Genomic DNA, 21,223 nt, shown 5'->3' with positions numbered 1-21,223 from the left:
GCTGCCCCCCACTCGGAACAGCAGATCTGGAGGGTGCAGCCCCCTCCCCCACCCAGGGCAGGCCGCAGGTCCCCCCTCCAGGCCATAGAAACCAGACTCGCCTCCCTTCCCAGCCCCTGCCCAAGACAGGAACACCGTGGGACCCCCTGGAACCCCCGCTCTCGCCCCATCCCGGGGCGCCTGGGGCGCCGGCTGGGGGAACTATATTTAGCTTCAATGGGGATTATGCAGACTTCCCAAGAAGGCTTTCAACGACTGAAGGTCCGGTGGGAAGGGCTTCCTCTGGAGACCCCCACCTTCCCAGGCTTTGCAAACTTCCAGGGCTCATTGTTCCTTGAACAATGGTCCCAGCTCCTTCCAAGACCAGGGCAAACCCATTGGCTGGAGAATCTGGCAGAGCCCCCTTCACAGGCAAACACCTAGGCTGTTGGGGCCCAGCCCCTCCGTTCCCAAATGGGTGGCCGCCGCCTAAACTGGCAAAGCCCCAGGCTGTGTCCCACACACAATTCTTATTCATGACCCAGGGAAAGGGGGAAGGCAGGGCCCCCCCTCACAGTGGCAGGCCCCCACTCTGGTCCTCCAAGCCCTCTGGCCCCAGGTGTGCAATTTCCAGACACCTGGCTGGGGGCCCAGGAGCCCCAAAGGCAACAACGCGCGGAGTAACCTCTTGCTGCTGTCAGGGCAGGAGCCGTCCCGCCCAGGGTGGAGTCCACGCCATCCCCCTCTCCCTTCCCCCTCCCAGACACAGACTGGGATTCCAGCTGTGGGACATCTGTGGCTCCGGGGAGAAACGCCCGCCCAGCCCCCCTCCGATCCCACCGCGGAGCCTCTTAGAACTGCTGCAACTCACGCACAGCGCGTCACAGAAGGGGAAACCGAGGCCCAGGGAGCAGAAGAACCAGCCGAAAAACGCTCGGTGGAACGTCGCCTCCCTCCGGGACCCTGTGTCTCCCAAATGGCAGCCCGGGAGAAGACGGTCCAAGGAAGGTCCACTTACCCGGAGGGGCGTCCCGGGCCCGCTGACCAGCTTCCACGCCTGTCGCTTGAGCTCGGCGAGCTTCGTGTGGCAGTGGCGGCACCAGCCGCCTCCGCGCGCCGAGTGGCCCTGCTCGGCGCCCGCACCGGCGCCCTCGGGCGCAGGGCGGCTGCCGCATGGGTCCTGCTCGGGCCCGTTGGGCAGCCTCTTGCGGGAGGACACCTCCAGCAGCTGCAGCGGCTCGCGGGCCGGGCCACCCTCGGCCACCTGCGGGGGTGGGGGCAGAAGGGGACGTGAGCCTGGGCCCCCGAGCAGCGCCGCCCCGGGACCCAGCACCGCGGACTGCAGGACGCAGCGCGTCCCGGACGCAGAGTGCGGCACTCGGCAAAGTTCGGAGTGCGGGCCTCCAGCCTGCCGCCCACCCTCCCGGCACAGCCGCGATCGGGATCGGGGTCCCTCCCAGCAGGAGGCCCGGCGCCCCCCACCCCCGCTCCGCTCCAGGCGCGGCCCCCAGGGGGCGCATTGCACCCCGCGAGCGAGCATCCTCGGCGTCCGGGACTCCGGCTCGGGGAGCCCGCCGCCTCCTCCCTCTCGGGGCCCGGCCGCGCGTACCGCGGGTGCTGCGGCGCACAGGGGGGAGCCGCGGCCGCCCATGGCCTGCGCGCGGGAAGGGCCGCGCGGACGCTTCGGGCGGCGCGGGCTCTCCGGGGTCGCCGCGGCTACGTGATCCGGCCGGGGGGAGCCCCCATGGTCGGGCCGGCCGCTCCGAAGTTGGCGGCGCCGGCGAGTGCGGGAGAGCGCGCGGCGGCGGCGGCGGCGGGAGTGCCGGGGAAGCGAGGGCGGGGCAGGGTGGGGGCGGGGCTCCGGGGGCGGGGCTCCGGGGGCGGGGCCGGGGGAGCCGGGCTCGGGGAAGGCCTGCCCGCCCAGCCCAAGCCCGGCGCTCGGCTGCGCGTGGGGGAGGGGGCCCTCCTCGACGCGCGGCCCCTCCCACTCCCAGGACCCCAACCTGTTACGCGAGTCCCAGCCGGAGGGAGGGGCGCCGGAGGGCCTCCGGGAGATAGCCGGTGCACTGGCGCGCATGCGCTTCCCTGCTCCTCTCCCGGGACAGTGGGGTCCGCGCATCCCCGGGGACGCACCAACCCGCGCCTCACTTTACGCGCGAGGACACTGAGGCGGCAGAGAGAAAGGTCTTACCCAAGGTCACACAGCTAGGGAGGACGAGGAAGGAGCTGAACCCCGACCCCGACTCCCCCTCGCTTTTTCCCGCAAATCCCGCGCGCTCCGCGGGTCGCGGGCCACCCTTAGGGTCCAACAATCGCACGTAGGTGGTCGTCGCCGCGGGGTGCACCTCGGAACGTGCGGCGCCTGCATCCGAGCCTGCTTCTCGGCGAGTCTGCGAGGGGCACGCGTACGGGGCAGCCTCGCGTGTGCAGGAAAGTGGGTGTGCGCGCTGCGCGCCCGGGAGGCCGGAGGCGGCGGCGCGGCGGGCCCGGGGGGATGCGCGGGGGACCTGTTGTCACCGGCCTGGCAGATGGGACTTAGCTCCGGAATTAATTGCCTGTTTGTCTCCGGCTGAGAGGTCGCCCCCCTTCTCGGCGACCGGTTGCTCCCGCTCCAGCCCGGCCCGAAGAGGCGCCGCTCTCCGAGGCGCAGGCGGCTCCGGGTCCAGGCTCCGGGTCAGCTCGACTGCCCGGGTCCGGCTCGCAGGGCGCGGCCGCGAGCTTCCCGTGGCGCGAGCGCCCCCTGCCGCCCGCCGCGCTCTCCGTCCCGCGGTGAGCCGCGAGTCCCGGTAAGACGCTCCGGGGCCCAGGAAGGGCCCAGCCAGAGAAGGTGCCGCGGGCGGGCCGTGGTCCGGTCGGAGACCCCGGCCCGCGGCTCCCCGCGCAGGCAAACCCTCACGCAGTTCGGACTGCTCCTTGACTGGCCTGCGCCCCCCAATTACGTCTTGCCCCGCACCCTTTTACTTGGAACGTCCTCCCCGTCCACGCACGCACTCCGCCAAAATGAACAGTGGCTCGTAACACCTTCCCGCCCTGCTTTCCGAGTCACTTCTGGTCCGCCACGTGGTGGGGTGCAGGGAATAAAGTGGGCAGGGGCTCCCCACTCTGTCTCCGCAGTCCCACGGCCTCCAGCCCCTTTTCCCCCCGAGCCGGGGGCCGGAAGCTCGGGCCGTCTCCTACCTCGTCTCAGCCGCGGGGGGAAAACTGGCGTCAGCCCCGTCCGCGTCTGGGTGCCGCGGGGCAGTCCCCACGCCGCATCGCCTTCAGACAGCACCGGTCCCCGCCCTTCAGTTAGTCTGGGACACACACGCGCGCGCACACACGGGCCTGAGGCGTGCGGCTCTGAGCCACTCACACACCCCGCAAAGGCGCCCGCACAAACGCCCTGTTGCCGACGCCCGGGACCGGTCTCGCCCGCAACTTCGGCGGGTCGGCACCGCCGCCGCGCTCGGGGAAGCACACGTACGCACACCCCACACCCGCGCTCCGGGAGCCCGCACACAACCGGGCAGAACCCGCAGGTGCACGCAGGACCTGGAGTCACCTCGGGGACCCCGGGTCTGCCGCGAGACCCCTGGCCCCCAGCAAGGCGCGCAGTGGGACCGGAGTCCCCGCGCTGCTCTCTCCGCGCCAGCTGACCGCCTCTCGGCTCCCCCACACAGCCTCGGGGGAGAGGGAGACGCGGGCAGCGCTGACGGGGAAAGTGTGGCCGCGGGTGCCTAGCGCGGCCTGCGGGACGCCGCCGAACCTGCTGCCTCCTTCCCGGAGCCGCCTCCTCGGCCGCGGGGGCCGCGCGCGGCAAAGTGGCGGGACAGCGCCTCTCCCGCCCGCGGGTCCCGCCGCTCGGCCCTCACCTTGGCTCGCCGCCGCAGGAGGTGGCTGGTGAAGCCCAGGATGATCTCCGAGTCCAGACAGAGCGCCCCCATCTCCAGCAGGCTGGGCGTCTTGCGGGGCGCGCCGCGGGGCGGCTCGGGCGGCCCGGGCAGCGCCATGGAGGAGCGGAGCGCGGGGAGCGGAGCGCGGGGAGCGGCCGGGAGCTCCTCCCGCCGCCGCCGCCGCCGCCGCCGCCACCACCGACACCGCCTCCCCGCTCGGCGCGCTCACTGGCCGCGCGCCCGCCGCCGCCGCCGCCGCCGCGCCCCGCACCGCGCAGGGCCGCCCGCCAGGCCCCCAGTCCTCCGCTGTCCGCGCCCGCGGCCCCCGCGCTCGCGCCGCGCTGCGCGCCCCCGCGCTCCGGCCCCGCCCGCCCGCGCCGACAGCGCCCCCTCCTCTGGGCAGACCAGCCAGACGCCCGGCGGTGCGGGCCAGAGGAGGAGGAGGGGCGCAGGGAACCGAAGGCCCAGTTGCTGAGCGGCGGACGGCGGGGGACCAGGACCCGGCCTGGGGCCGCACTCCCTGCCTCGTGGGCCCCTGCCAGGTGCCCGGCCCGGGAGCTCAGGGCTGGGGGAGGCGGCGCTGAGCAGGACTTCCGGAAACCTCTATGGACAGGGGACACGTCTCCGCTCTTCCCCTCTCGAGTCCGTCCGGGGGAGTCCCAGTCCCTGGAGACGCGTAGGGGGGAGCCCAGCGGCTTTGTGCTCCCCACTCTGGCCATGCCCCAGAACGCCCCTGTCTAGGGTGGCTGCACGGAAGCCTGCATCCCAAGCCCCAGCCTCGGCCTGTGGACAGAACCCCAATTCCGCCACCACGAGCAGCTTCTCTACCCCTACCAGGCCCCTCTGGCCGCTCCGGTGACTCCCCATGGGCTGGAAGATTCCTGCTGATCGCCTGGCCAGGCCAAATTATGGTAGGAGCTGGGGATGGATCAGGGGTAGATCTGCCCAGATAACAACGCCAAGCCATGCGTGGCTCCTATTGTGTGCAGGGTCCCCAGGAGGAGCGGACAGAAGGGGTCAGTGGGACACCTGCTTGGGGGTGGGGGGCATTGGGCAGACAGACAAGGTTGCCTACGTAACCTGGGTCCCTGGGGAAGGTCTTCAAGCGTTAAGGGGAGGAGGTGTTCAGAACAGTGCTAGGAGGGTGGGCCTTGAACAGGACCTGGAAGGTAAGCACCAACGGGGAAAAGATTGGAGAGCAGTCGGGGCTGGGGGTCAGCATGCTGGCCCTTCCAGAAGCCCTGCTATGCAGATGGAAGGACCCAACAGCTTGGCTAGGGTGCTATCACTGGGCCAACCAGGCCATCCCCTCGGCCCCATGGAAGGACCATGGACTCTTCCCACCCCCCCAAATTCCCTGTGGCCCAGGAGACCCTGGTGCTCCCCAGGTTACTCCCCTGACCCCCAGAGATGGCTGCTGAAGGACACAGTTTCCACCTGACTGCACCCAACAGACACATGGTCAACACCTTATCTGCGGGCCACAAGGCCAGCGAGGGCCAGCACCCTGCCCCGACCCAGGCTTCAGGTCAGGGGGGACACCCCAGGAGGAGCTGTCCCCTCTCCACCCCCATGCCCATCCTGGGCCTGGGACAGACATGAGGACAAGCTATAAGAGGGGCCTGAATACCCCCCCAGCTCCCCAGCTCCTGCCCCCTCCTCTGTGCTCCTAAGGTCTGGATTTAGGGGGCACTGAGCTCCAACAGGCCACCCTGGGGACCTCCCACCTTCTCCCCTCCCCCCACAGGCAGGCACTGTCCTGCCCCCCCCCCTTCTAAGACCCCAAGCCTGGGGGTGGGGTTCCTCCAGTGGACCTAGCTCTTCTGGGAGGAGGCTGCCCACCATCTCAGCGGATTGATTAAAGTCATCGTGTAGATTTTTTTTTAACGTTTAATTTACCAAGCACACAGCGCAGGTCAGAACTGTCCCCGGGGAAATCTAGGCCACAGGAGCAAAACAGAAAACCCCCTGCAATCGCGTGGACTTCTGACGGGATTAATTGCTGGACTCAGCTTCCGATCTATTTCAGGGAGGCAGGAGGACACTGGCCTGGAGTGGCCAGATTCCAGCATCAGGTGTGGGGAGCCCTGAGCCCAGCATACCAGCATCTCCCCACGACTCCAAGGACAGTGGGAGTCCTTCCTGCCCAACTCTACTCACAGACTGGTCCCTCCTGGGCCCAACGCCCTGTGGTGGCCTCCAGCTCAACCCCACGGCAGGCTTGAAAAGAAGGGGCCAGTCCTCTCGGTCAGCAATGGGAGGGCTGGGCAGCCCCTGGCACCCTGACACGCCCCACGGTGCCCTCGGGAGAACCAGCGGTCTCTGCGGTGGAGGGAAACGACCCGAAGCCTAACACTTGACCTGCCGTGACAGCGCGCGCAGGTCAAAACCCAGAGCTCTCAGAAAGAAACCCCAGACACACTGTAGGGCAGGGGCGGGTTTATCTTTCTAGAGATTTCTGCTGCTAAAGGCCTGGACCCTTTGGGGAAGAGTCATCGCCTCTGAGAAGAGGAGACGGTGCAGGCAGGGAGAAGCTTACACTTACCCGTCACGTCCCTTCACGTGGTTTTACCTCCTGCGGGACCGTAACCGTGGCTATGAGTATCTAATAAAGAGACAGGGAAGCGTCAGAGGGCCTGAGGTCAGATGATCTGAGGGGCGCGCCCTAAAGATGCACTCATCTCCTCCAAGAGCCGGAGAGAAGGAAATTTCCCCCTCGTCTCAAGGGGGCCTCGGGACTCTCCCACGCTTCCGTGGGCCGGTCGGCTCACCAGGCTCCTCTCGGCACCCCTGCTGAGGCTGGGCTGGTGTCTGCAGTGGAGGAAGGATGTCCCGGGAGAGCAGCCAGGGAAGACCGCCCAGCCGTGTCCACGAGGGAAGCCCCTCAGCCCTGGCACCTTCAGGTTGGGAGAAGAAGGCCACTTGGCCCAGCCCTCCTTCGGGGCGCCACGCGCTGGGGGGAAGGCAGTCCGCTCTGCTGGCATCAGCTGTGGACCACACTCCGCGTGACCCCCTCGACCGTCTTCTTGTGATCCCTGTTTTGAAGCAAGGGAATAGGCACCGAGTGGCAAAGAAACCTGCCAGAATTTGTCCCAGGCCAGGCCTCCATGATCAAGAACCCTTATGTCCTGCTGCCTCTTTGCCCCCTTCGCCCCCAGGGCCTGCCCTATGTGGCCTCCGGAGTGCCGCTGTGGAGGCGCTGAATGGACGGGGCCCTCACCAGGGAGCTCCCAGCCGGGGGCAGATGCAGGAGCCCAAGGCGATCGGCCCCACAGCGTTCCGCGGGATCAGGGTCTGTCAGGTAGAGAGGGAGACTGGCAGTCCGGCCGCCTCCCAGAAGAATGGGGACCCTCACTGTGCCAGCCCCATTGCCCCTCCTGCTGTGTGCCTGCCCCTGCCTGGCACCCCGAGGCCAGGAGGAGCCTTAGCCCCAGGGCACTCAGACCGCTTCAGCTACGGCTTCAGCACCTCGGCCAGCGCCCGCAGGGGGGCGGAGCTGCTCCAGGGCCCGAGACCTGGCTTCCGCTCGGTGGGGGTGGGCTCCAGGAAGGGGGACCCGCTGCGGGGGAGGTGTTCTCCATTATTCATCTGCTCATTCACTCGGGGCAATCAACCTAGAGTCGGCCTTGACTCCTGACTGCCCTCACCACCCCCACGTCCTATGCACCAGGACCTCAGTCCCGCTACTTGGGCAGCATGTCCAGAGTCAAACCCCACGTCCCACCGCCTGTGTCTGCCAACATCGTATCCTGCAGCAGCTCCCAGCAGGGAGTCTTTAAGACGGTGGGTGAGACCACAGCACCTCTCTGCTCAAGAGCCCGGCTTCCCACCTCTCTCCCTGTGAGCCCTTGTGTCCCGCAAGCCCTCACCGACCTCCTCACTGCTCCTAAACTCAGGGCCCACCGATGCTGGGGTGACTGCAGGGGTGCTGCAGTCACCCCACACAGCCGCAGGGCTCCCTCTCTCCCTCTTCAGGAGTCTTTGGGGAGGTCCCTCAGCAAAGCCTTCCCTGCCCACCGCCCCTGCAACTCCAGCCCCTCCCAACACCTCCCGGCCCTCATGCTCACCTTTTTCCTCCTTAGCTCCCATGGTGAATTACTACAGCTGTTTCCTCTCTGTCTTGTTCATTGTCCATCAGCCCCATTAGAATATCAGCGGTCCCCCACGTCCCTGGCACACCGTAGATACCTCCTGACATCTGTTGAAGAAATCAAGGCATGAGTGAATCCCGGGTACGGTGTTTGTGGCCAGTTCCCACGTGATTTCCCATTGCAGAAAGGCTCCTGTCTCCCCATCCCTCACCTTGGCCCGGACCCCCGGTTGGGATCTCTGCCCCCCTCCTCGCTGCCCCATACTGACTCCTCCTCCCATACCCCACTATCCCTGGGATGACTTGACCAGGCCCACCCAGCAGCCCCCTCCAGCTCAGCCAGGGTGACGACCCTGACGACACTTTCTGGCCCAGATGGAAGCATTCCTGATCTGGGCCTTCCAATAGCAGCATCAAGTGGCCCCCAAAGCCCACAACCAGTGCCCTCACTGTGACAACAGAGCACTGGCCCTCCCACCCAGCCTGCCAGGGCTCCCGGCCCTAGTAGAAATCTGAGCCAGAAATGGCTGTCCCTCAGCCAGCTTGGACCTCCTCCTCTCCTGGCTCAGCCCCTCTCCCTCCTACTCTCACGCCCCCACGAGCCAAACCCTGCAGCTCTGTCCTTTTCATCTGGACGTCTCCCGCAGGACTGGCCAACTGCGCCTTCAGGCCGCATCAGATGCTCTCCCTTCCAGGAAAGCTCCCAGCCCCGGCAGCTCCCTTCTCCAAGCCCTGATACTCCCGCTGCACGGGCTGTGTGCCCGTGCCCCTGCAGAGCAGGAATTAGACTCGTGTCTGGGCACCCGGAGCCCTGCTCAGGCCAAGCATTGACAGGTAGAGAAGCAGACGCCCGCCTCCCCGGACCCCAGGCTCCCCGGGGTCACAGAAGAGGCAGGCCTGGGGAGCCACACCGCCGCCTCTAGGACGGGGCACTACCACCTGCGGCCAGCAGACGGCGCATCTGGCCACAGTCTTGGGTGGAAGGAAAAGTAAGACATCACCTGTTTTGAAATTTCAAATCAACACCAAGAACCAAACAAAGATACTTATGCAGATAGAGAAACTGAGGCCTGAGAGAGGCAGGGGCTTGCGCTAGACCCCTGAGGGTGAGGAGTGCGCTAAGACGTCCTGTGGCCTCACGAGCCTCCTCTCGGGGCCTCCCGGGTTCCCCCCACCGCACCCCACAGGCTTCAGCCCACCTGTCGCACACCGCTGACTCCCCTCTCCCCTGGCGTTCTTGCTCTCTCCCCTCCAGGCACAGGCAATGCACACGTGGGGGTGGGAGTCCCGGAAAATGCAGGGCAGAATGGGCCTCACTGCTCCCCAGGAGCTCATCCAAAACACTGCCAAACACCTCTCCAGGGGAGGGGCAGGGCGCAGCATAGCTCCGGGACCCAGGCTGGGCACAAAGGCGGCCTCGTGAATGTAAGCTCTGGGTGTGCCCGTGTGCGTGTGTGTCATAGTTGTAGCAAGAGTGCACAGCGCAGGCGAGAACAGCGGGAACTGAATGATTGCGGGGGGGAGGGACTAAGAGAACCGCTCCCTCCCTCCAGACCTGGGGCCCTGCACCACTGACCTCGGTTGCCATGGCTGCAGGGGGTGGGACGCGGTGGGCAGGGGAAGAGGAGAGGGTATCCGGCCCGGAGCCCAGAACTTAAGCACAGACACGAACCAGAGAACGGTGAGGAAGCACTTGTAAAACAAAACACAGCAACAGCAATAAAACTCCAGAGAAGGGTTGGAGGCCAAAGTCCAGAAGATCTCACGGAAAGCAGAGGAAAGAGACGAGGAGGAGCGAAACAATGACAGGATTAAAGCCACGTGTGCGACGTCCAAGTAATAGGACAAGAGAACAGACGAAGTCGGAGTGAGGAAATCATGATTTAAAACAAACAGGGGCGCCTGGGTGGCTCAGTGGGTTCAGCCTCTGCCTTCGGCTCAGGTCATGATCTCAGGGTCCTGGGATAGAGCCCCGCATCGGGCTCTCTGCTCTGCGGGGAGCCTGCTTCTGCCTCTCTCTCTGCCTCTCTGCCTGCTTGTGATCTCTCTCTCTCTGTCAAATAAATAAATAAAATCTTTAAAAAAATAAAATTAAATTTAAAAAATACAACAATGCCAGAACCGAGGACTAGGGATCTCCCACGTCTGGCACAATCAAGGCGAGCAGGGGCAGGAGTCACCCACCCAGCCAGAAGCACTTTGGCATCCGAGGCCGTCCCAGCAGGAACCCCCGGGAAGCTGGGAGACGAGCAGAGTCTGCGGCCCTCGGAGGGAAATGACTGTTTACCGGGAACTTGGCACCTGGCCTGGCCTGGCCAGGCCCGTCACCATCACCCAGCAGGAAAGTACCATAAAGACAGACAACTTGACCTTTGATTTTTTTTTTCCCTTTCTCAAAGTTCCTGGCAGACAGACTTCCCCCAGACAAGGAACTGAACCAAGGAAGGAGAGGCTATGGGAGGAAGGAAATGGGACCTCAACCCAGAAGGGGACAAAGGACATCTTGGAGCAGTAGTGACAGGAGGTTAAGGGTGTCAGCGGGTCCTGTGGGGTGCAGAGGGGAGCCAGTGCTCAGAGCACATTAAGGGGAGGCCCTCGGAGAATGAGCAAGGGAGGGAGGGAAGGAAAGAAGAAAAAGTATTTACTGTATTTGAACACATTAGGAAACATTTAAACTTCAAAGGTTTAAACATCAAAGAGCATGGAGTTACTCACAATTACATAGAAAACTATGCAAAATTTTTAAACGAGGTAATTATTTTTTCAAAAAATCCAGAAGCAGAAGCAGAACACATCAGAGTACAATCGTGGTGAACACAGTACGCCAGCATGGGGCAGGAAAGCAGAAGGCAGGAGGCTCCTGTATTTCTCCACAAGCCTCATAATTACTATTTGACATCTTAAATTATGTATGTGTTTACATTTCAGTTTTCAAAAAATGATTTGTTTAATTCAGAAAGGTAGATAAAAGGAAAAATAATACTTCCGAATAATTGCAGAGAAAATCCCAACAGGAATTACAAGGAGAACGACCGACCTGTACCCATCGCCATGCTGTCGGTCCGAGCCAAAGTGGCTCCAAGGGAAAATTAAATCCTCACACACGCTAGTGTAAAACAAGGAGAAAGACGAAATAAGCCCAACTTAGCAAAATACATGAGCAAGTGGTGCCTTGGCCACGGGGTGTCATTCCCAAGACTCCGTTCCTGCCTGGGGCAGATTCCAGTAAGATTCCATCGGCAGCGCAGGGAAGGCTGGTGGGTGAGTCTCAGGGCAGAAGAGAAGTTCCCCAAAGTGTTCCTTGGGAGGCGACAGAGATGGCTCTGTCCCGAGAGGCCACCAGGAGCCCCTCCCAAAGGCAGACGCTTTGGGTGGCACTTCTGCTGCCCCTAGGCAGTCAGGGAGATCATGTGTCTGTGTGAGGTGCCGCCCCTGGACAGAGGTGACGGAGGACCACAGGTGCCACTCTGAGCACGTGGTACATCCGAGCCCCTGGGGGTAGCCAGGACCCGATGTCAGGAGGTGGCCTAGTGGCAAATGAGGGCCTGAAGTATGTCCGTAACGACTGTGGCACACCTTGGGGACAGCCAGAACTGTCCCCCAGAAAGGAATGCGCTGGGAGCATACCAGCAGTCCACAAGTGGAGGATTGAGCTACTGCTGTCCTTGGGGTCACAAGAAGAAGGGGAACTTTCACTTGGGGCCAAGACAGAGTGACAGGGATCAGAGTCATACTCCCACCAGAAACAACTTTAAAATGAGCCCAATATACAAAAGAGCAGTGCACAGACGCTGGACGCCAGGCGGGGGAGGAAAGTGGTCCCACATCGCTCCGGCTTACAGCCTGGAGAGTGGGAGCCAATGGTGCGGCATGGGAGGGCGCGCCCGGGAGGAGGTCACGGGGGGTGGCTGGACAGAGACAGGGTCGCAGTTGTCAGTATGGAGAAGCCAAGCTCGCTTGGGTCTGCGTGTCACAGAGAAGAGAATGTGGCTCTGGGGATCTGCCAGGGCGTCCCCGTGAGTCCTCAGCTGAGTGCGGACCGATGCCCAGAGGAAAGCAAACCCCACTCCCACCTAAGGCCGGAGAAGGGACCACCTGGAAGGAGATGAGCGAAAGCCTGTGGGCGCTTCAAACCATGCTAGGAGCTAAAACAGGCACAGGCACACCTATGCCCTTAGTAGCATCACTCACAGTAGCCAAAAGGTGGAGGCAGCCCCAATTTCCATCGTTGGGTGAAGGGATAAGCAAACTGTGGTCCATCTGTACAATGGAACATTGCCCAGCTCTAAAAAAGGGGGCGGGCAGGACATTCTGACACCTGTGGCAACATGCTTGAACCTTAAGGACACTATACTAAGTGAAATAAGCCAGTCACAAAAGGACAAATAGTGTATGGTTCCCTTTGTATGAGGTACTTAGAGGCACCACGTCGCATCTATAAAGACACTAAGTAGAAACGGGGCATGGCGGGAGGGGAGTTAGTGTTTAATGGGGCAGAGTTTTAGTTTGGGAAGATGAAACGTTGAGATCGATGCTGGTGGCACAACACTGTGAATGTACTTAACGCTACTGAACAGTACACTTAAAAATGGTTAAAATGGTAAATTTTACATTACATATATTTTCCCAGTTTATCTTAAAAATACATGCTGGGAACAGGGTGTGCTCCCATCCAGCAGAAGGAATCAGCCTTCACAAGACAGGGGGTACATACTCCTCGCTGGGGAAAACTTTACCCTAGAATAAAGGTGAAACTGATCCTAATAGATCCTAATAAAGGGGTCGTCGACAGGATCAGACACAATCGGCTTCACCATGTCCCAGAACAAAGCTTACACACACTTACAGAATGCAGAATTGTGCAGCATGCAACAATATAAAGTTCACAATGTGCCAACCAATCAAAATTACCAGGCATACAAAGAAGCAGAAAGTCAACACAACAGAGAGAAAAACCAATCTATAGAACCAGATCCCGAAATGACACAGATGCTAACACTAACAGACAAGAACATTAAAACTACTTTTGTATTTATATTCCAATATGTTCAGGAAGATCCCAGAATGCTCAGACACATGAAGTAGAGCCATGAAACCATACAACAGACCCAATCTAACTTCCCTAGATGGAAAATATAATGTCCAGGATGGAGATACACTCATGGAATTCATTGCAAACTGGCCGCTGCAGAAGAAGCCAGAGTCTAGGGTGCCTGGGTGGTTCAGTGGGTTAAGCCTCTGCCTTTGGCTCAGGTCATGATCTCAGGGTCCTGGGATCAAGTCCCACGGCAGGCTCTCTGCTCAGCAGGGCGCCTGCTTCCTCCTCTCTCTCTGCCTGCCTCTCTGCCTACTTGTGATCTCTGTCTGTCAAATAAATAAATAAAATCTTTTAAAAAGAAGAAGAAGAAGAAGAAGAAGCAGCAGCAGAAGCAGAAGCAGCAGCCAGAGTCTAGGTAGAAACAGAAATTATCCAAAATGAAACAGAAAACAAAATACTATAAACAATGAACGAAGTTCAAGTGGCCAGAAGCACACCACCTTAAGAAACTAGAAAAGCTGAGCAAAGAAACCCAAGATGAGGAGAAGGGAAAAAAACAAGATCAGAGTGGGAATCAAATAGAACACAAAAGATAACAGAGGAAATCAAACAAGACTAAATCTGGTTCTTTCAGAAGATCAGTGAATGAAGGAATGTATGGATGAATGAACAAACAAACCTCTAACCAAGGCGACCAGAACAAGAGAGAGAAAACACAAGGCACCAATATTAGGAATGGGAGAGGAGGCAGTGCCACAGACGCTACAGATATTAAAAGGATGATAATGGGGTATCATGCAAAAGTTCATAATCTGACAACTTAAGTAAGCAGATTCCTGGGAAGACACAGATGGCAGAAACAGGTAACCAGAATAGTCTGATTTCTATTAGAGATACTGAATTTGCATTAAGTATCTCCCAACAAAGCAAGCTCTGGGGACAGGGAAGTGGAGAAGGGAGGAGGGAATGACAAGAGATTGAATGAATCCTGATCAGTGGCAGATGGGCCACTGCCTTGACTCTGGGGAGGGCTTCGTGGGTATGCACACATGTCCCAAGTCATCAGACTGTACACTTTGAAGGCGTATATCAATTATACTCCTATAAAGGGGGAGAAATGAAGAGAAAGATGGCCCGCCAAGACAGGAGGGCTGTCTGTGTGCCCCTCAATCCCACACTGGATGCTCAGTGAGCTCGCAGCAGCCAGACCCAGGCCCGTGGCCGCAGGAACTGGTCTGTTGCCCGTGGGGCTCGCCAAGTCGCTGAGGGTGTGGAGAAGGTAAGAAGCCACCATCTGTCCTCCCCCTTCTCTGCCCTCAGGAGCTGCACAGCTAGCTAGAAGCACACTTTGGGGGCCTGGTCTAAGCCCCAGCGGGTGGCCTGTGGGGTAGGAGCTGGGACTCACAGGCAGGCTCTGCTGGGGGCTCCCACTCCCCGGGGCTGTTGTGGCCCGGGACAGCTCCAAAAGCTACAGGTTCAGGGTCTGTCTCTCCTTTTTCCACCCCATTTCTCTTGAGGAGGTCTCCTACTTATGACGGCTGTTCTCAGCCTCGGGCCTCTGACCTCAGCAGGGTGCCGACTCCTTGGCGCATCCTAGCCCTCCCGGAGATTTAGCCACACGGCAAAGCCTGAACACCACCGACTCAGAATACTGGTTTAGCTGCTTTGACAGAGACCAGAATAACCAAGGCTTGAACAAGACAGGGCTTTGGCTGGTCAGTGGTGCAAGGAGTAGGGTGGTGCGTCTCCCGAGCTGGTCCCAGGTAGAGCAACCAACTGTGTGACAGCTTGCTCAGCTGTCAGGGGCAGGGGTTCTCCCTGAGACCAAGAGACTCCCAGAAAGTCCCAGACAAACTGGGATGGTTCTGTGGGCATTGACCAGGGAGGCTCTGCTGTGCCCATGGCCATCCTCTACGTAGCCAAAGCAGGCTCGGGACCCGAGGCCGGGTTCTGCCAGGAAAAGGGAAAGAGGACGCGGGGGCAGAGGGTCCAGTCTGAAATGGTAGCTGCCTCATCTGTCACCTCGCTCTGGGCAGAGGTGCCCGCTAAACCGCCTGGGGGCCGTGCGTGCAGCTAACATGTGGGGCTTCCGTTATTAAAGAGAACGACTACGGGTTCTCTACTCAACGTAGGAACTGCCTGTGTTCTTGGAGGCCTCAGGGACCGAGGGGGCCAACTGTGAGACCCCAGCTCATTGCCACCTGTGACCCCCCCTTCCAAACCTGCCCATCACGACGGAATGCCAGGCCCGGGGTAAGCACTCGCTCAGTTCGGCATCAGCGCCCCGGGATTCTGGCTGCACCGTCTCGTGGGCTTTCCTGCAAGTCCTGTGAGCAGGATACCACCCCCGCCTCTGTGCAGGAGGAAGAGATAACACTGAGAGGCAGGGCGCCTGGCCAAGGTCACTTGCTGGTGGGCCACAGAGCTGGGATCTGAAGCCGCAGACCCGGGGACTCAGTCTGAGTCAGGATCGGGGAGCAGAGGACGTTCCTCCATCACTCCAACTTTGGCCCTGCCCATGGCCAGAACCCCCTGCCAGACACAGATGGCAGCTGGCCGGGGGACCCACACAGGGTGGGGCTGCGCGCAGGCGCGCTCTCCTCACCCCGGCTCTGGGATGCAGCCGCTTTCAGCCAAAGGGAGGGTGTATGGCCCAGCGCCCAGCTCAGGGGGCTGGGAGAGGGTTTGTGGGGTCCCAGAGAGGTCCCTCCCTGCTAAGACAGGGTTGGTGCTGGCAGTGGGGCTTGCTGGGGGACCACGGTGCCAGGGGCAGGGCCAAGGCTGAATGTGAGGCCCAGGCCCCACCCACAACCATCCTCACTTCCATTCCTCTGGGATTGGAAGGCAGAGAGAGGGACCAGAGTGAGGTCTGGGGAAGAAAGGACAGCCAGCCCTGGACACAGTGAAGCTTTGAACACACATTTATTTTCATCAGTCTGTAATGTCAATGCCCACACTGTACAAAATGATTTTGGGCTACAGAATGGAGAGCACCCCATCCCAGCCCCCCACCCCCAGCCTCAGTAGGGGAGCCCGTCTCATGTGAGCTAAGCAGACGGCCCAGGGAGAACACTGTAGAATTAAGGGTCCCCAATTGACTGTGGCGGTCAGGGGGCAGCACAGCTGCTGAGAGCCTCTGGGCTCCTCAGAGCTTGGTGGCCCCAGAACAGTTTGTGGGGCAAAAGCCGAAGGTGCTGGCTGGAGGGTGGACCTCCTCCCAGGAACACAGCCTCCTCCTTGGACCTGGCAGCCAGGGCTCCCACAGCCTCCTGCAGCCACGAGCCCCCCACTTACTGCTCCTGTCCTCACATCAACACCCCACACCCATGCGCAGGTAGGGCTGGGCCAGAGCAGGCAACTGGCCTAAGGCCACCAAGCCAGGCATTGCCTTGTGGACCTCAAACCCAGACCATTGCACCTGCCCTGTAGCTCCCCTCAGCGCTGGGGGGAGAAAGGAGGGACCCGAGGGACGCTGCCTCCCTCTCCCCAGAGGGTGCTGCCAGACCAGCCGGTCAGCCTCATCCCCGCGGGAGGTGGGAATAAAGGGCTCAGCCCTTCCCAGTGCCGGCAGCTCCCAGGGCTCTGCCGCCAGGACCTGCCACCCACTCTCGCCAGACCTCCCCTCCCACCTGGCCGTGGAACCCCAGGCCGCCACCCTGGCTCTGCGGTGTCTCCCCTGCCTGGCGCGTGGCCTCTCAACTCCCTCCCCACCGAGTTTCTGTCCCGCAAGTCCTTCCTCGGACCACACGACCCTCGGGGCCTCTGCGCTCCATCTACTACGCCGAGGCTCCCGTGGCGCAGGCCCCCCAGCTCCCAGGGAGCCCGCCCGGCTCACCCTACCCCGGCTCTGGGGAAGCCCCGGGCCAGGTGCGCTCCTTCAGCCCGCCGTCGGGTCCCCGTGGGAATTCGGCGAACTTTCGAGAAGGGTGAGGCCCACGGGCGCAGGAGCGCGGCGCCGGTTCCCGGGGTCGGCCCCGTGCCAGGAGCGTGGGCCGGCCGGCGCGTCCACACCCCGCGATTCCCAGCGCCCGGCGCCGCCCGGCCCCGGTCCCCACCCCGGCCCCCGGCCCCGGCCCCTGGCGTGCGGGCGCTGCTACCCGCGGGGCTCTGGCCGGCCCGGGGCTCACGCAGCGGGGCGCTGGGCTCCTCCCAGCCGGCGTGCCCCTGCCCCAGTCCCCGGGCCGCGCCTGGGACATTCCGGTCGCTGTCGCCGCCAGGCCCGCCGGGTCTAGTGGTCCTAAACATTTCACAATTGCGCTACAGAACTGTTGAACTGTTAAGAACCACTGCACCCAGCGCGCCGGGGAAAGTCCGCCGTGCGCCGCGCTGCGGAGAGAAAGCCCGGCCGCCCCGCCGCCCGGCAGCCCTGCCCGCGCCCCGCGCCCCGCCGCACCAGCTCCGCCCCGAGTCCCGCGAGCTCCGGAGCCCCGGCTGCGCGTCCCCTCGGCCCGCGCCACGCGTGGCCCAGCGGCTGCGTCCGTGCGGCCGCGGCGCCTTTTAAGCCATGCGGCCGCCCTCCCCCGCCGCCGGAATGCGACCGCGCCGCGCTGGCCCGACCGGTTTTTCCGGGCCGGGCGGCTCCCGGGCCGGCGGGTCGCGCGGCGGGTCGTCCGCGGCCCGGGTACCTGCTCGGCGCGCCCGCGCGGGGGTGGCCCTGACTCACCGGCCTCCCGGCCCCGCCCGGCGTCCCCGCCTCCAGCGCCCGGCCCGGGCGCATCTGGCGTCCCGGGCTCCGCGCTCCGGGCCCCGCGACCACACCCGCTCCGACGGGCCCGGGACCCGGGCGCCCAGACTCACCGCGGGGGGGGATGACACTGGCCAAGCTGGTCCGCCCGGTGGCCGGACAGGTGCGGCCCAGAGCCGGCAGGAGCCGGAGCCGCGGGCACGCCCCCGGGTGGGGAGGGGGAGGACGCGGGCCGGACACGCCCCTCCCGGCCCCGCACACTTCAAAGGGAGCTTCGTGGGAGGGGGAACAAAGAGAAAGTGAAACTAGACGGAGGCCGGAGGCAGGGAGGGAACGCGTCTAGCCGGTTCCTCGTTCTCAGACCCGGCTCTTCGCAGAGAGTGAGGAGGGGGGCCCGGAACCCTCACGCCCACCCCCCAGGGCCCACTCTGGGAGCCCCATGCTGCCCCCATCCCCCACACAGGCCAGCAGCCCTCGCCATGCCCCCCCACCCCCAGCGTGCGTCACCCAGCCCCATGCGCTCTGGCCTGCCCACTTAGTCACCTGGAGATGCTGGGGCCCCGCCAGCTGCGGCCTCGGGGATATCTTCCAGGGAGCTGCCTGCTGCGGGCAGATGGGGGCTAATGGGGGTTTCAGCTTTAGGAAAGTTTGGAGAGAGGTGTCGCTTAAGTCCCCAGCCCCCACTCTGAGCCCCTGGTGTGGCAGGTCAGACTCACTCAGCTAGGTTCAGGGTGGTCACGCGCGGGACACACACACACGCACACGCACGCGCACACCCGCCCCCGGAGACCAGTGTCTGCATAACCCAGGGGCCCCCGCTGATCCCCAGCAGGACACAGCCACCAAGTATGACAGACATAAGGCATTTTCACACACACTGTGTGTGGTTCGCCTGTCACAACCCTGCCACGTGAGTGGCAGAAGTTTTATTCTTTGCATTTTGCTGTGGGATAGACCAGCTCACAGAGGGGCCATCACTTGTCAGAGTCCGAAAGCTTTCCTGCCCTACACCCCTGCTGACTCCACAGGCCTGTCCATGCTGGGGGATGGGACGGAAGCACAGAGGCCTGTGACAGAGGAACAGGAGTGGACCATGTCATTTCTTCCCATCACCATCACCACGTGGGTGGGAGGAGCCCACCTGTCCTGTCCCCAGCTCCCTGGCACAGCCCTGTCCGTTGGGGGCAGCCCCCTCCCTACACACTCCGTACCCCCATACCCCCTCCTTATCCAGCAAAGCTGGGTCACGGTGTCCCGCATCCGAGGGGGCTGGGGAGGGAAGGGTGACAAGTCCTTGAAGCTGTGGCTCCCACCTGAGGTGTGCCCAGCCAGGGAACGTCCTGCCATGTAGAGTCAGGCAAGCTGCCGCTGGGAGCGGGGTGACCTGGGGGCCCGACTGAGAAGTCCGACTTTATGATGGAAGATACTGGGCAAACACAGACAGTGGCCTAAGTGAGAGACAGAGAGAAATGTTTCCCAGAGATAAGCCTGGGATCCTGGTGATTTGAGGGGCTGCTGGGAGCCAGGCTTCACCTGGGAGTGTGAGGTGTGAGCAGAGCAGCTCCCCAAGGAGTCGGGGTCCTCCAAGACCCCACGGGCTCATGGTGCCTCCCACGTCCACCCAGCCCGTGCCCCGCCTAGCCTTGCTCCCATGTCTCATGCTGGCCCCATGCCGTGTCCCCCGGGGGCGCCTTCCAGAGGTGGGGGGCTGCCCCAGGGCCCGGCCCGTGTACCAACATGCAACCCTGAGCACAGGACTGGCCCTTAGTTTTTTCAGCTGTGGAATGAGAAGGAAGATGAACCAGTGCGCTCTCGGGAGTGTAGCAGGGCCGTGAGGAGCCAGTGCGTGGCAAAAGGCGAGCCTCTACCATTGTCCCGTGTGGCTATTTCTCCTCATGTGTTGTGCTTGGGGACCTAGGGGACTGGCCCTTTACTGCCCTGTTGCCACTCCGTGCTTCTCAGAGGAGCTGACTTACAGATGCAGACTGGCCTCTTGCCAGTGTACAGAACAGTTCTGCGGAAGTTTCCGGACTTGCACCTGTGACTTTGCACAGCTTTCCAAGAGACACGTCCCGTCCAGGAACTGCACCTTGTAGGGCTCTATGTCCCACAAGAGTGTGCAGGGGCCCAAGAATGGAGGCCTCCCCCCACTGCAAAACCTGGCGGGGCGCTCCCCCAACCTGCCTGGCTGTGGAAGCTTCTCACCCACTGTCCATCACCCACTTGGGGAAAGTCAGATGAACATGTGCTCTCCGTGGAACACCCAGGACCCAGCTGGACCTTCTACCCGGCGGGGTCCTCGTCCTGGGGCGCCATGGGACCATTTACCCCAGCGGGGTCCTCGTCCTGGGGATCCGTGGGACTGTGTACCCCTGGAGGCTTACACTTGCTCTGGGAGGGTGCTGCCTTGTGGACTGACGTGAGCCCCCACAGCTTTCACAATCTGGTGCTCCTTGGGGTCTGAGAGAAGCGCTGAGTCCTGAGTGGCCGTGGGCAACAGGCTCTGCCCCAACCCCTGGCAAGTAGAGCCCAAGAGCTGGGTGCTTCCAGGGAGCTGTGGGGGTTTGGGGACAGAGAAGACATGGTGGGGGAGGGGGGCAGGGCTGCTTTACCACTTGGGGGACCTGAGCGGCAGCCTCCTCCCTCCTCTACTCCACCAGGCTCCCATCCAACCGTCCTGCCCCCCCCACCAGCAGCCACCCCTCTGACTGTCAAGCCCGGAGCCCCCTTCCTCCCCCATCCCCCCACTCATGGGGCCTTCATCAGGGTGTGGGGCAAAGGCTCCTCAGGCCCAGCCGTGCTTCTGTGGTGCTCCCTGGTTGTGCAAGGCCCAGGCACACCCGTGTCTGGGCGAGAATCTGGAAGGCTGCCAGCCAAGGTGCCAGCCTGGGCCTGGGAACCAGGTGGAGAAGCCCGGGGGTGCGGGCAGAGCCACCCCCAGCCCGGCCCACCCAGGAGAGGTCCCAGCTACACTGTGGGTGCCAAGGGCGGGCTCTTGGGGGTCACACTTGTGGCCAACATGTGCAGGGCCCATGCCCTCAGGCTGGGCGCAGCTCTCCCAAGCCTCCAACCCAGGGGACAGACAGACAGATGGACAGATGGATGGGAATCCTCACACGGGCAGTGGTGGAGAACCTGGATGGAGGTACCCCCCACTCCCTATCCCCCCTCCCTCCCCCCCCACTCCCCATGCTCAGCCCGGAGGGATCAGGAACCATGTTGGGGCAGGGGGTGAGGGGAAGGGCAGGCCTGACACTCAGGGAGCTCTTGCCCCACTGGACTGCTCATAGTTCGGACGGAGCATCAGCCAGGGGTCCAAACACCTGATTTCAGTCCCAGCCAGGCCTCCGACGAGGCTCAGGGCTGTCCAACCCACCTTGGAGAACCAACCCCCGCCCCCGCGAGGCTGTCACAACCAGGCACCTAGGGCAGGCACAGGTCACCCCCTCGTGCCTCTCCAGGTAGGGGCCTTGGGCACAAGGGGCTGGGCTAAACCCTGCCCAGCAGGCGGCCCACCACTGGGAGGGGCCGGGAGGACCAGAGAGACGGGATGGTCCAGT

General features: G+C 62.7%; 1 protein-coding gene across 6 annotated transcripts in view; it reads right to left on the bottom strand.

Annotated features, from left to right (window-relative positions):
• The window catches only part of KIF26A (kinesin family member 26A), a 54,638-nt gene extending 36,905 nt beyond the window's left edge, over nt 1-17,733 (bottom strand). For 2 of the 6 annotated variants that reach the window (XM_047737437.1, XM_047737438.1), the window contains exons 1-2: nt 1,589-2,240; nt 998-1,243 (exon numbers count right to left, since the gene is read on the bottom strand). In XM_047737437.1, the coding sequence (XP_047593393.1) occupies nt 998-1,243; nt 1,589-2,098 (756 nt within the window). In that variant the 5' untranslated portion in view covers nt 2,099-2,240. Of the gene's footprint in view, nt 1-997; nt 1,569-1,588; nt 2,241-3,830; nt 4,066-17,642 lie in introns of those variants that run through there. The other 4 variants (XM_047737442.1, XM_047737441.1, XM_047737443.1 and 1 more) reach the window with 4 other exon arrangements.
• Between the last annotated feature and the right edge of the window lie 3,490 nt (nt 17,734-21,223).

Source organism: Lutra lutra, chromosome 7 (genome assembly GCF_902655055.1).
Source record: "Lutra lutra chromosome 7, mLutLut1.2, whole genome shotgun sequence".
Lineage (NCBI taxonomy): Eukaryota > Metazoa > Chordata > Mammalia > Carnivora > Mustelidae > Lutra > Lutra lutra.
Note: the sequence above shows the minus strand (reverse complement) of the source record. Positions and strands in the feature narration are given on the sequence as shown.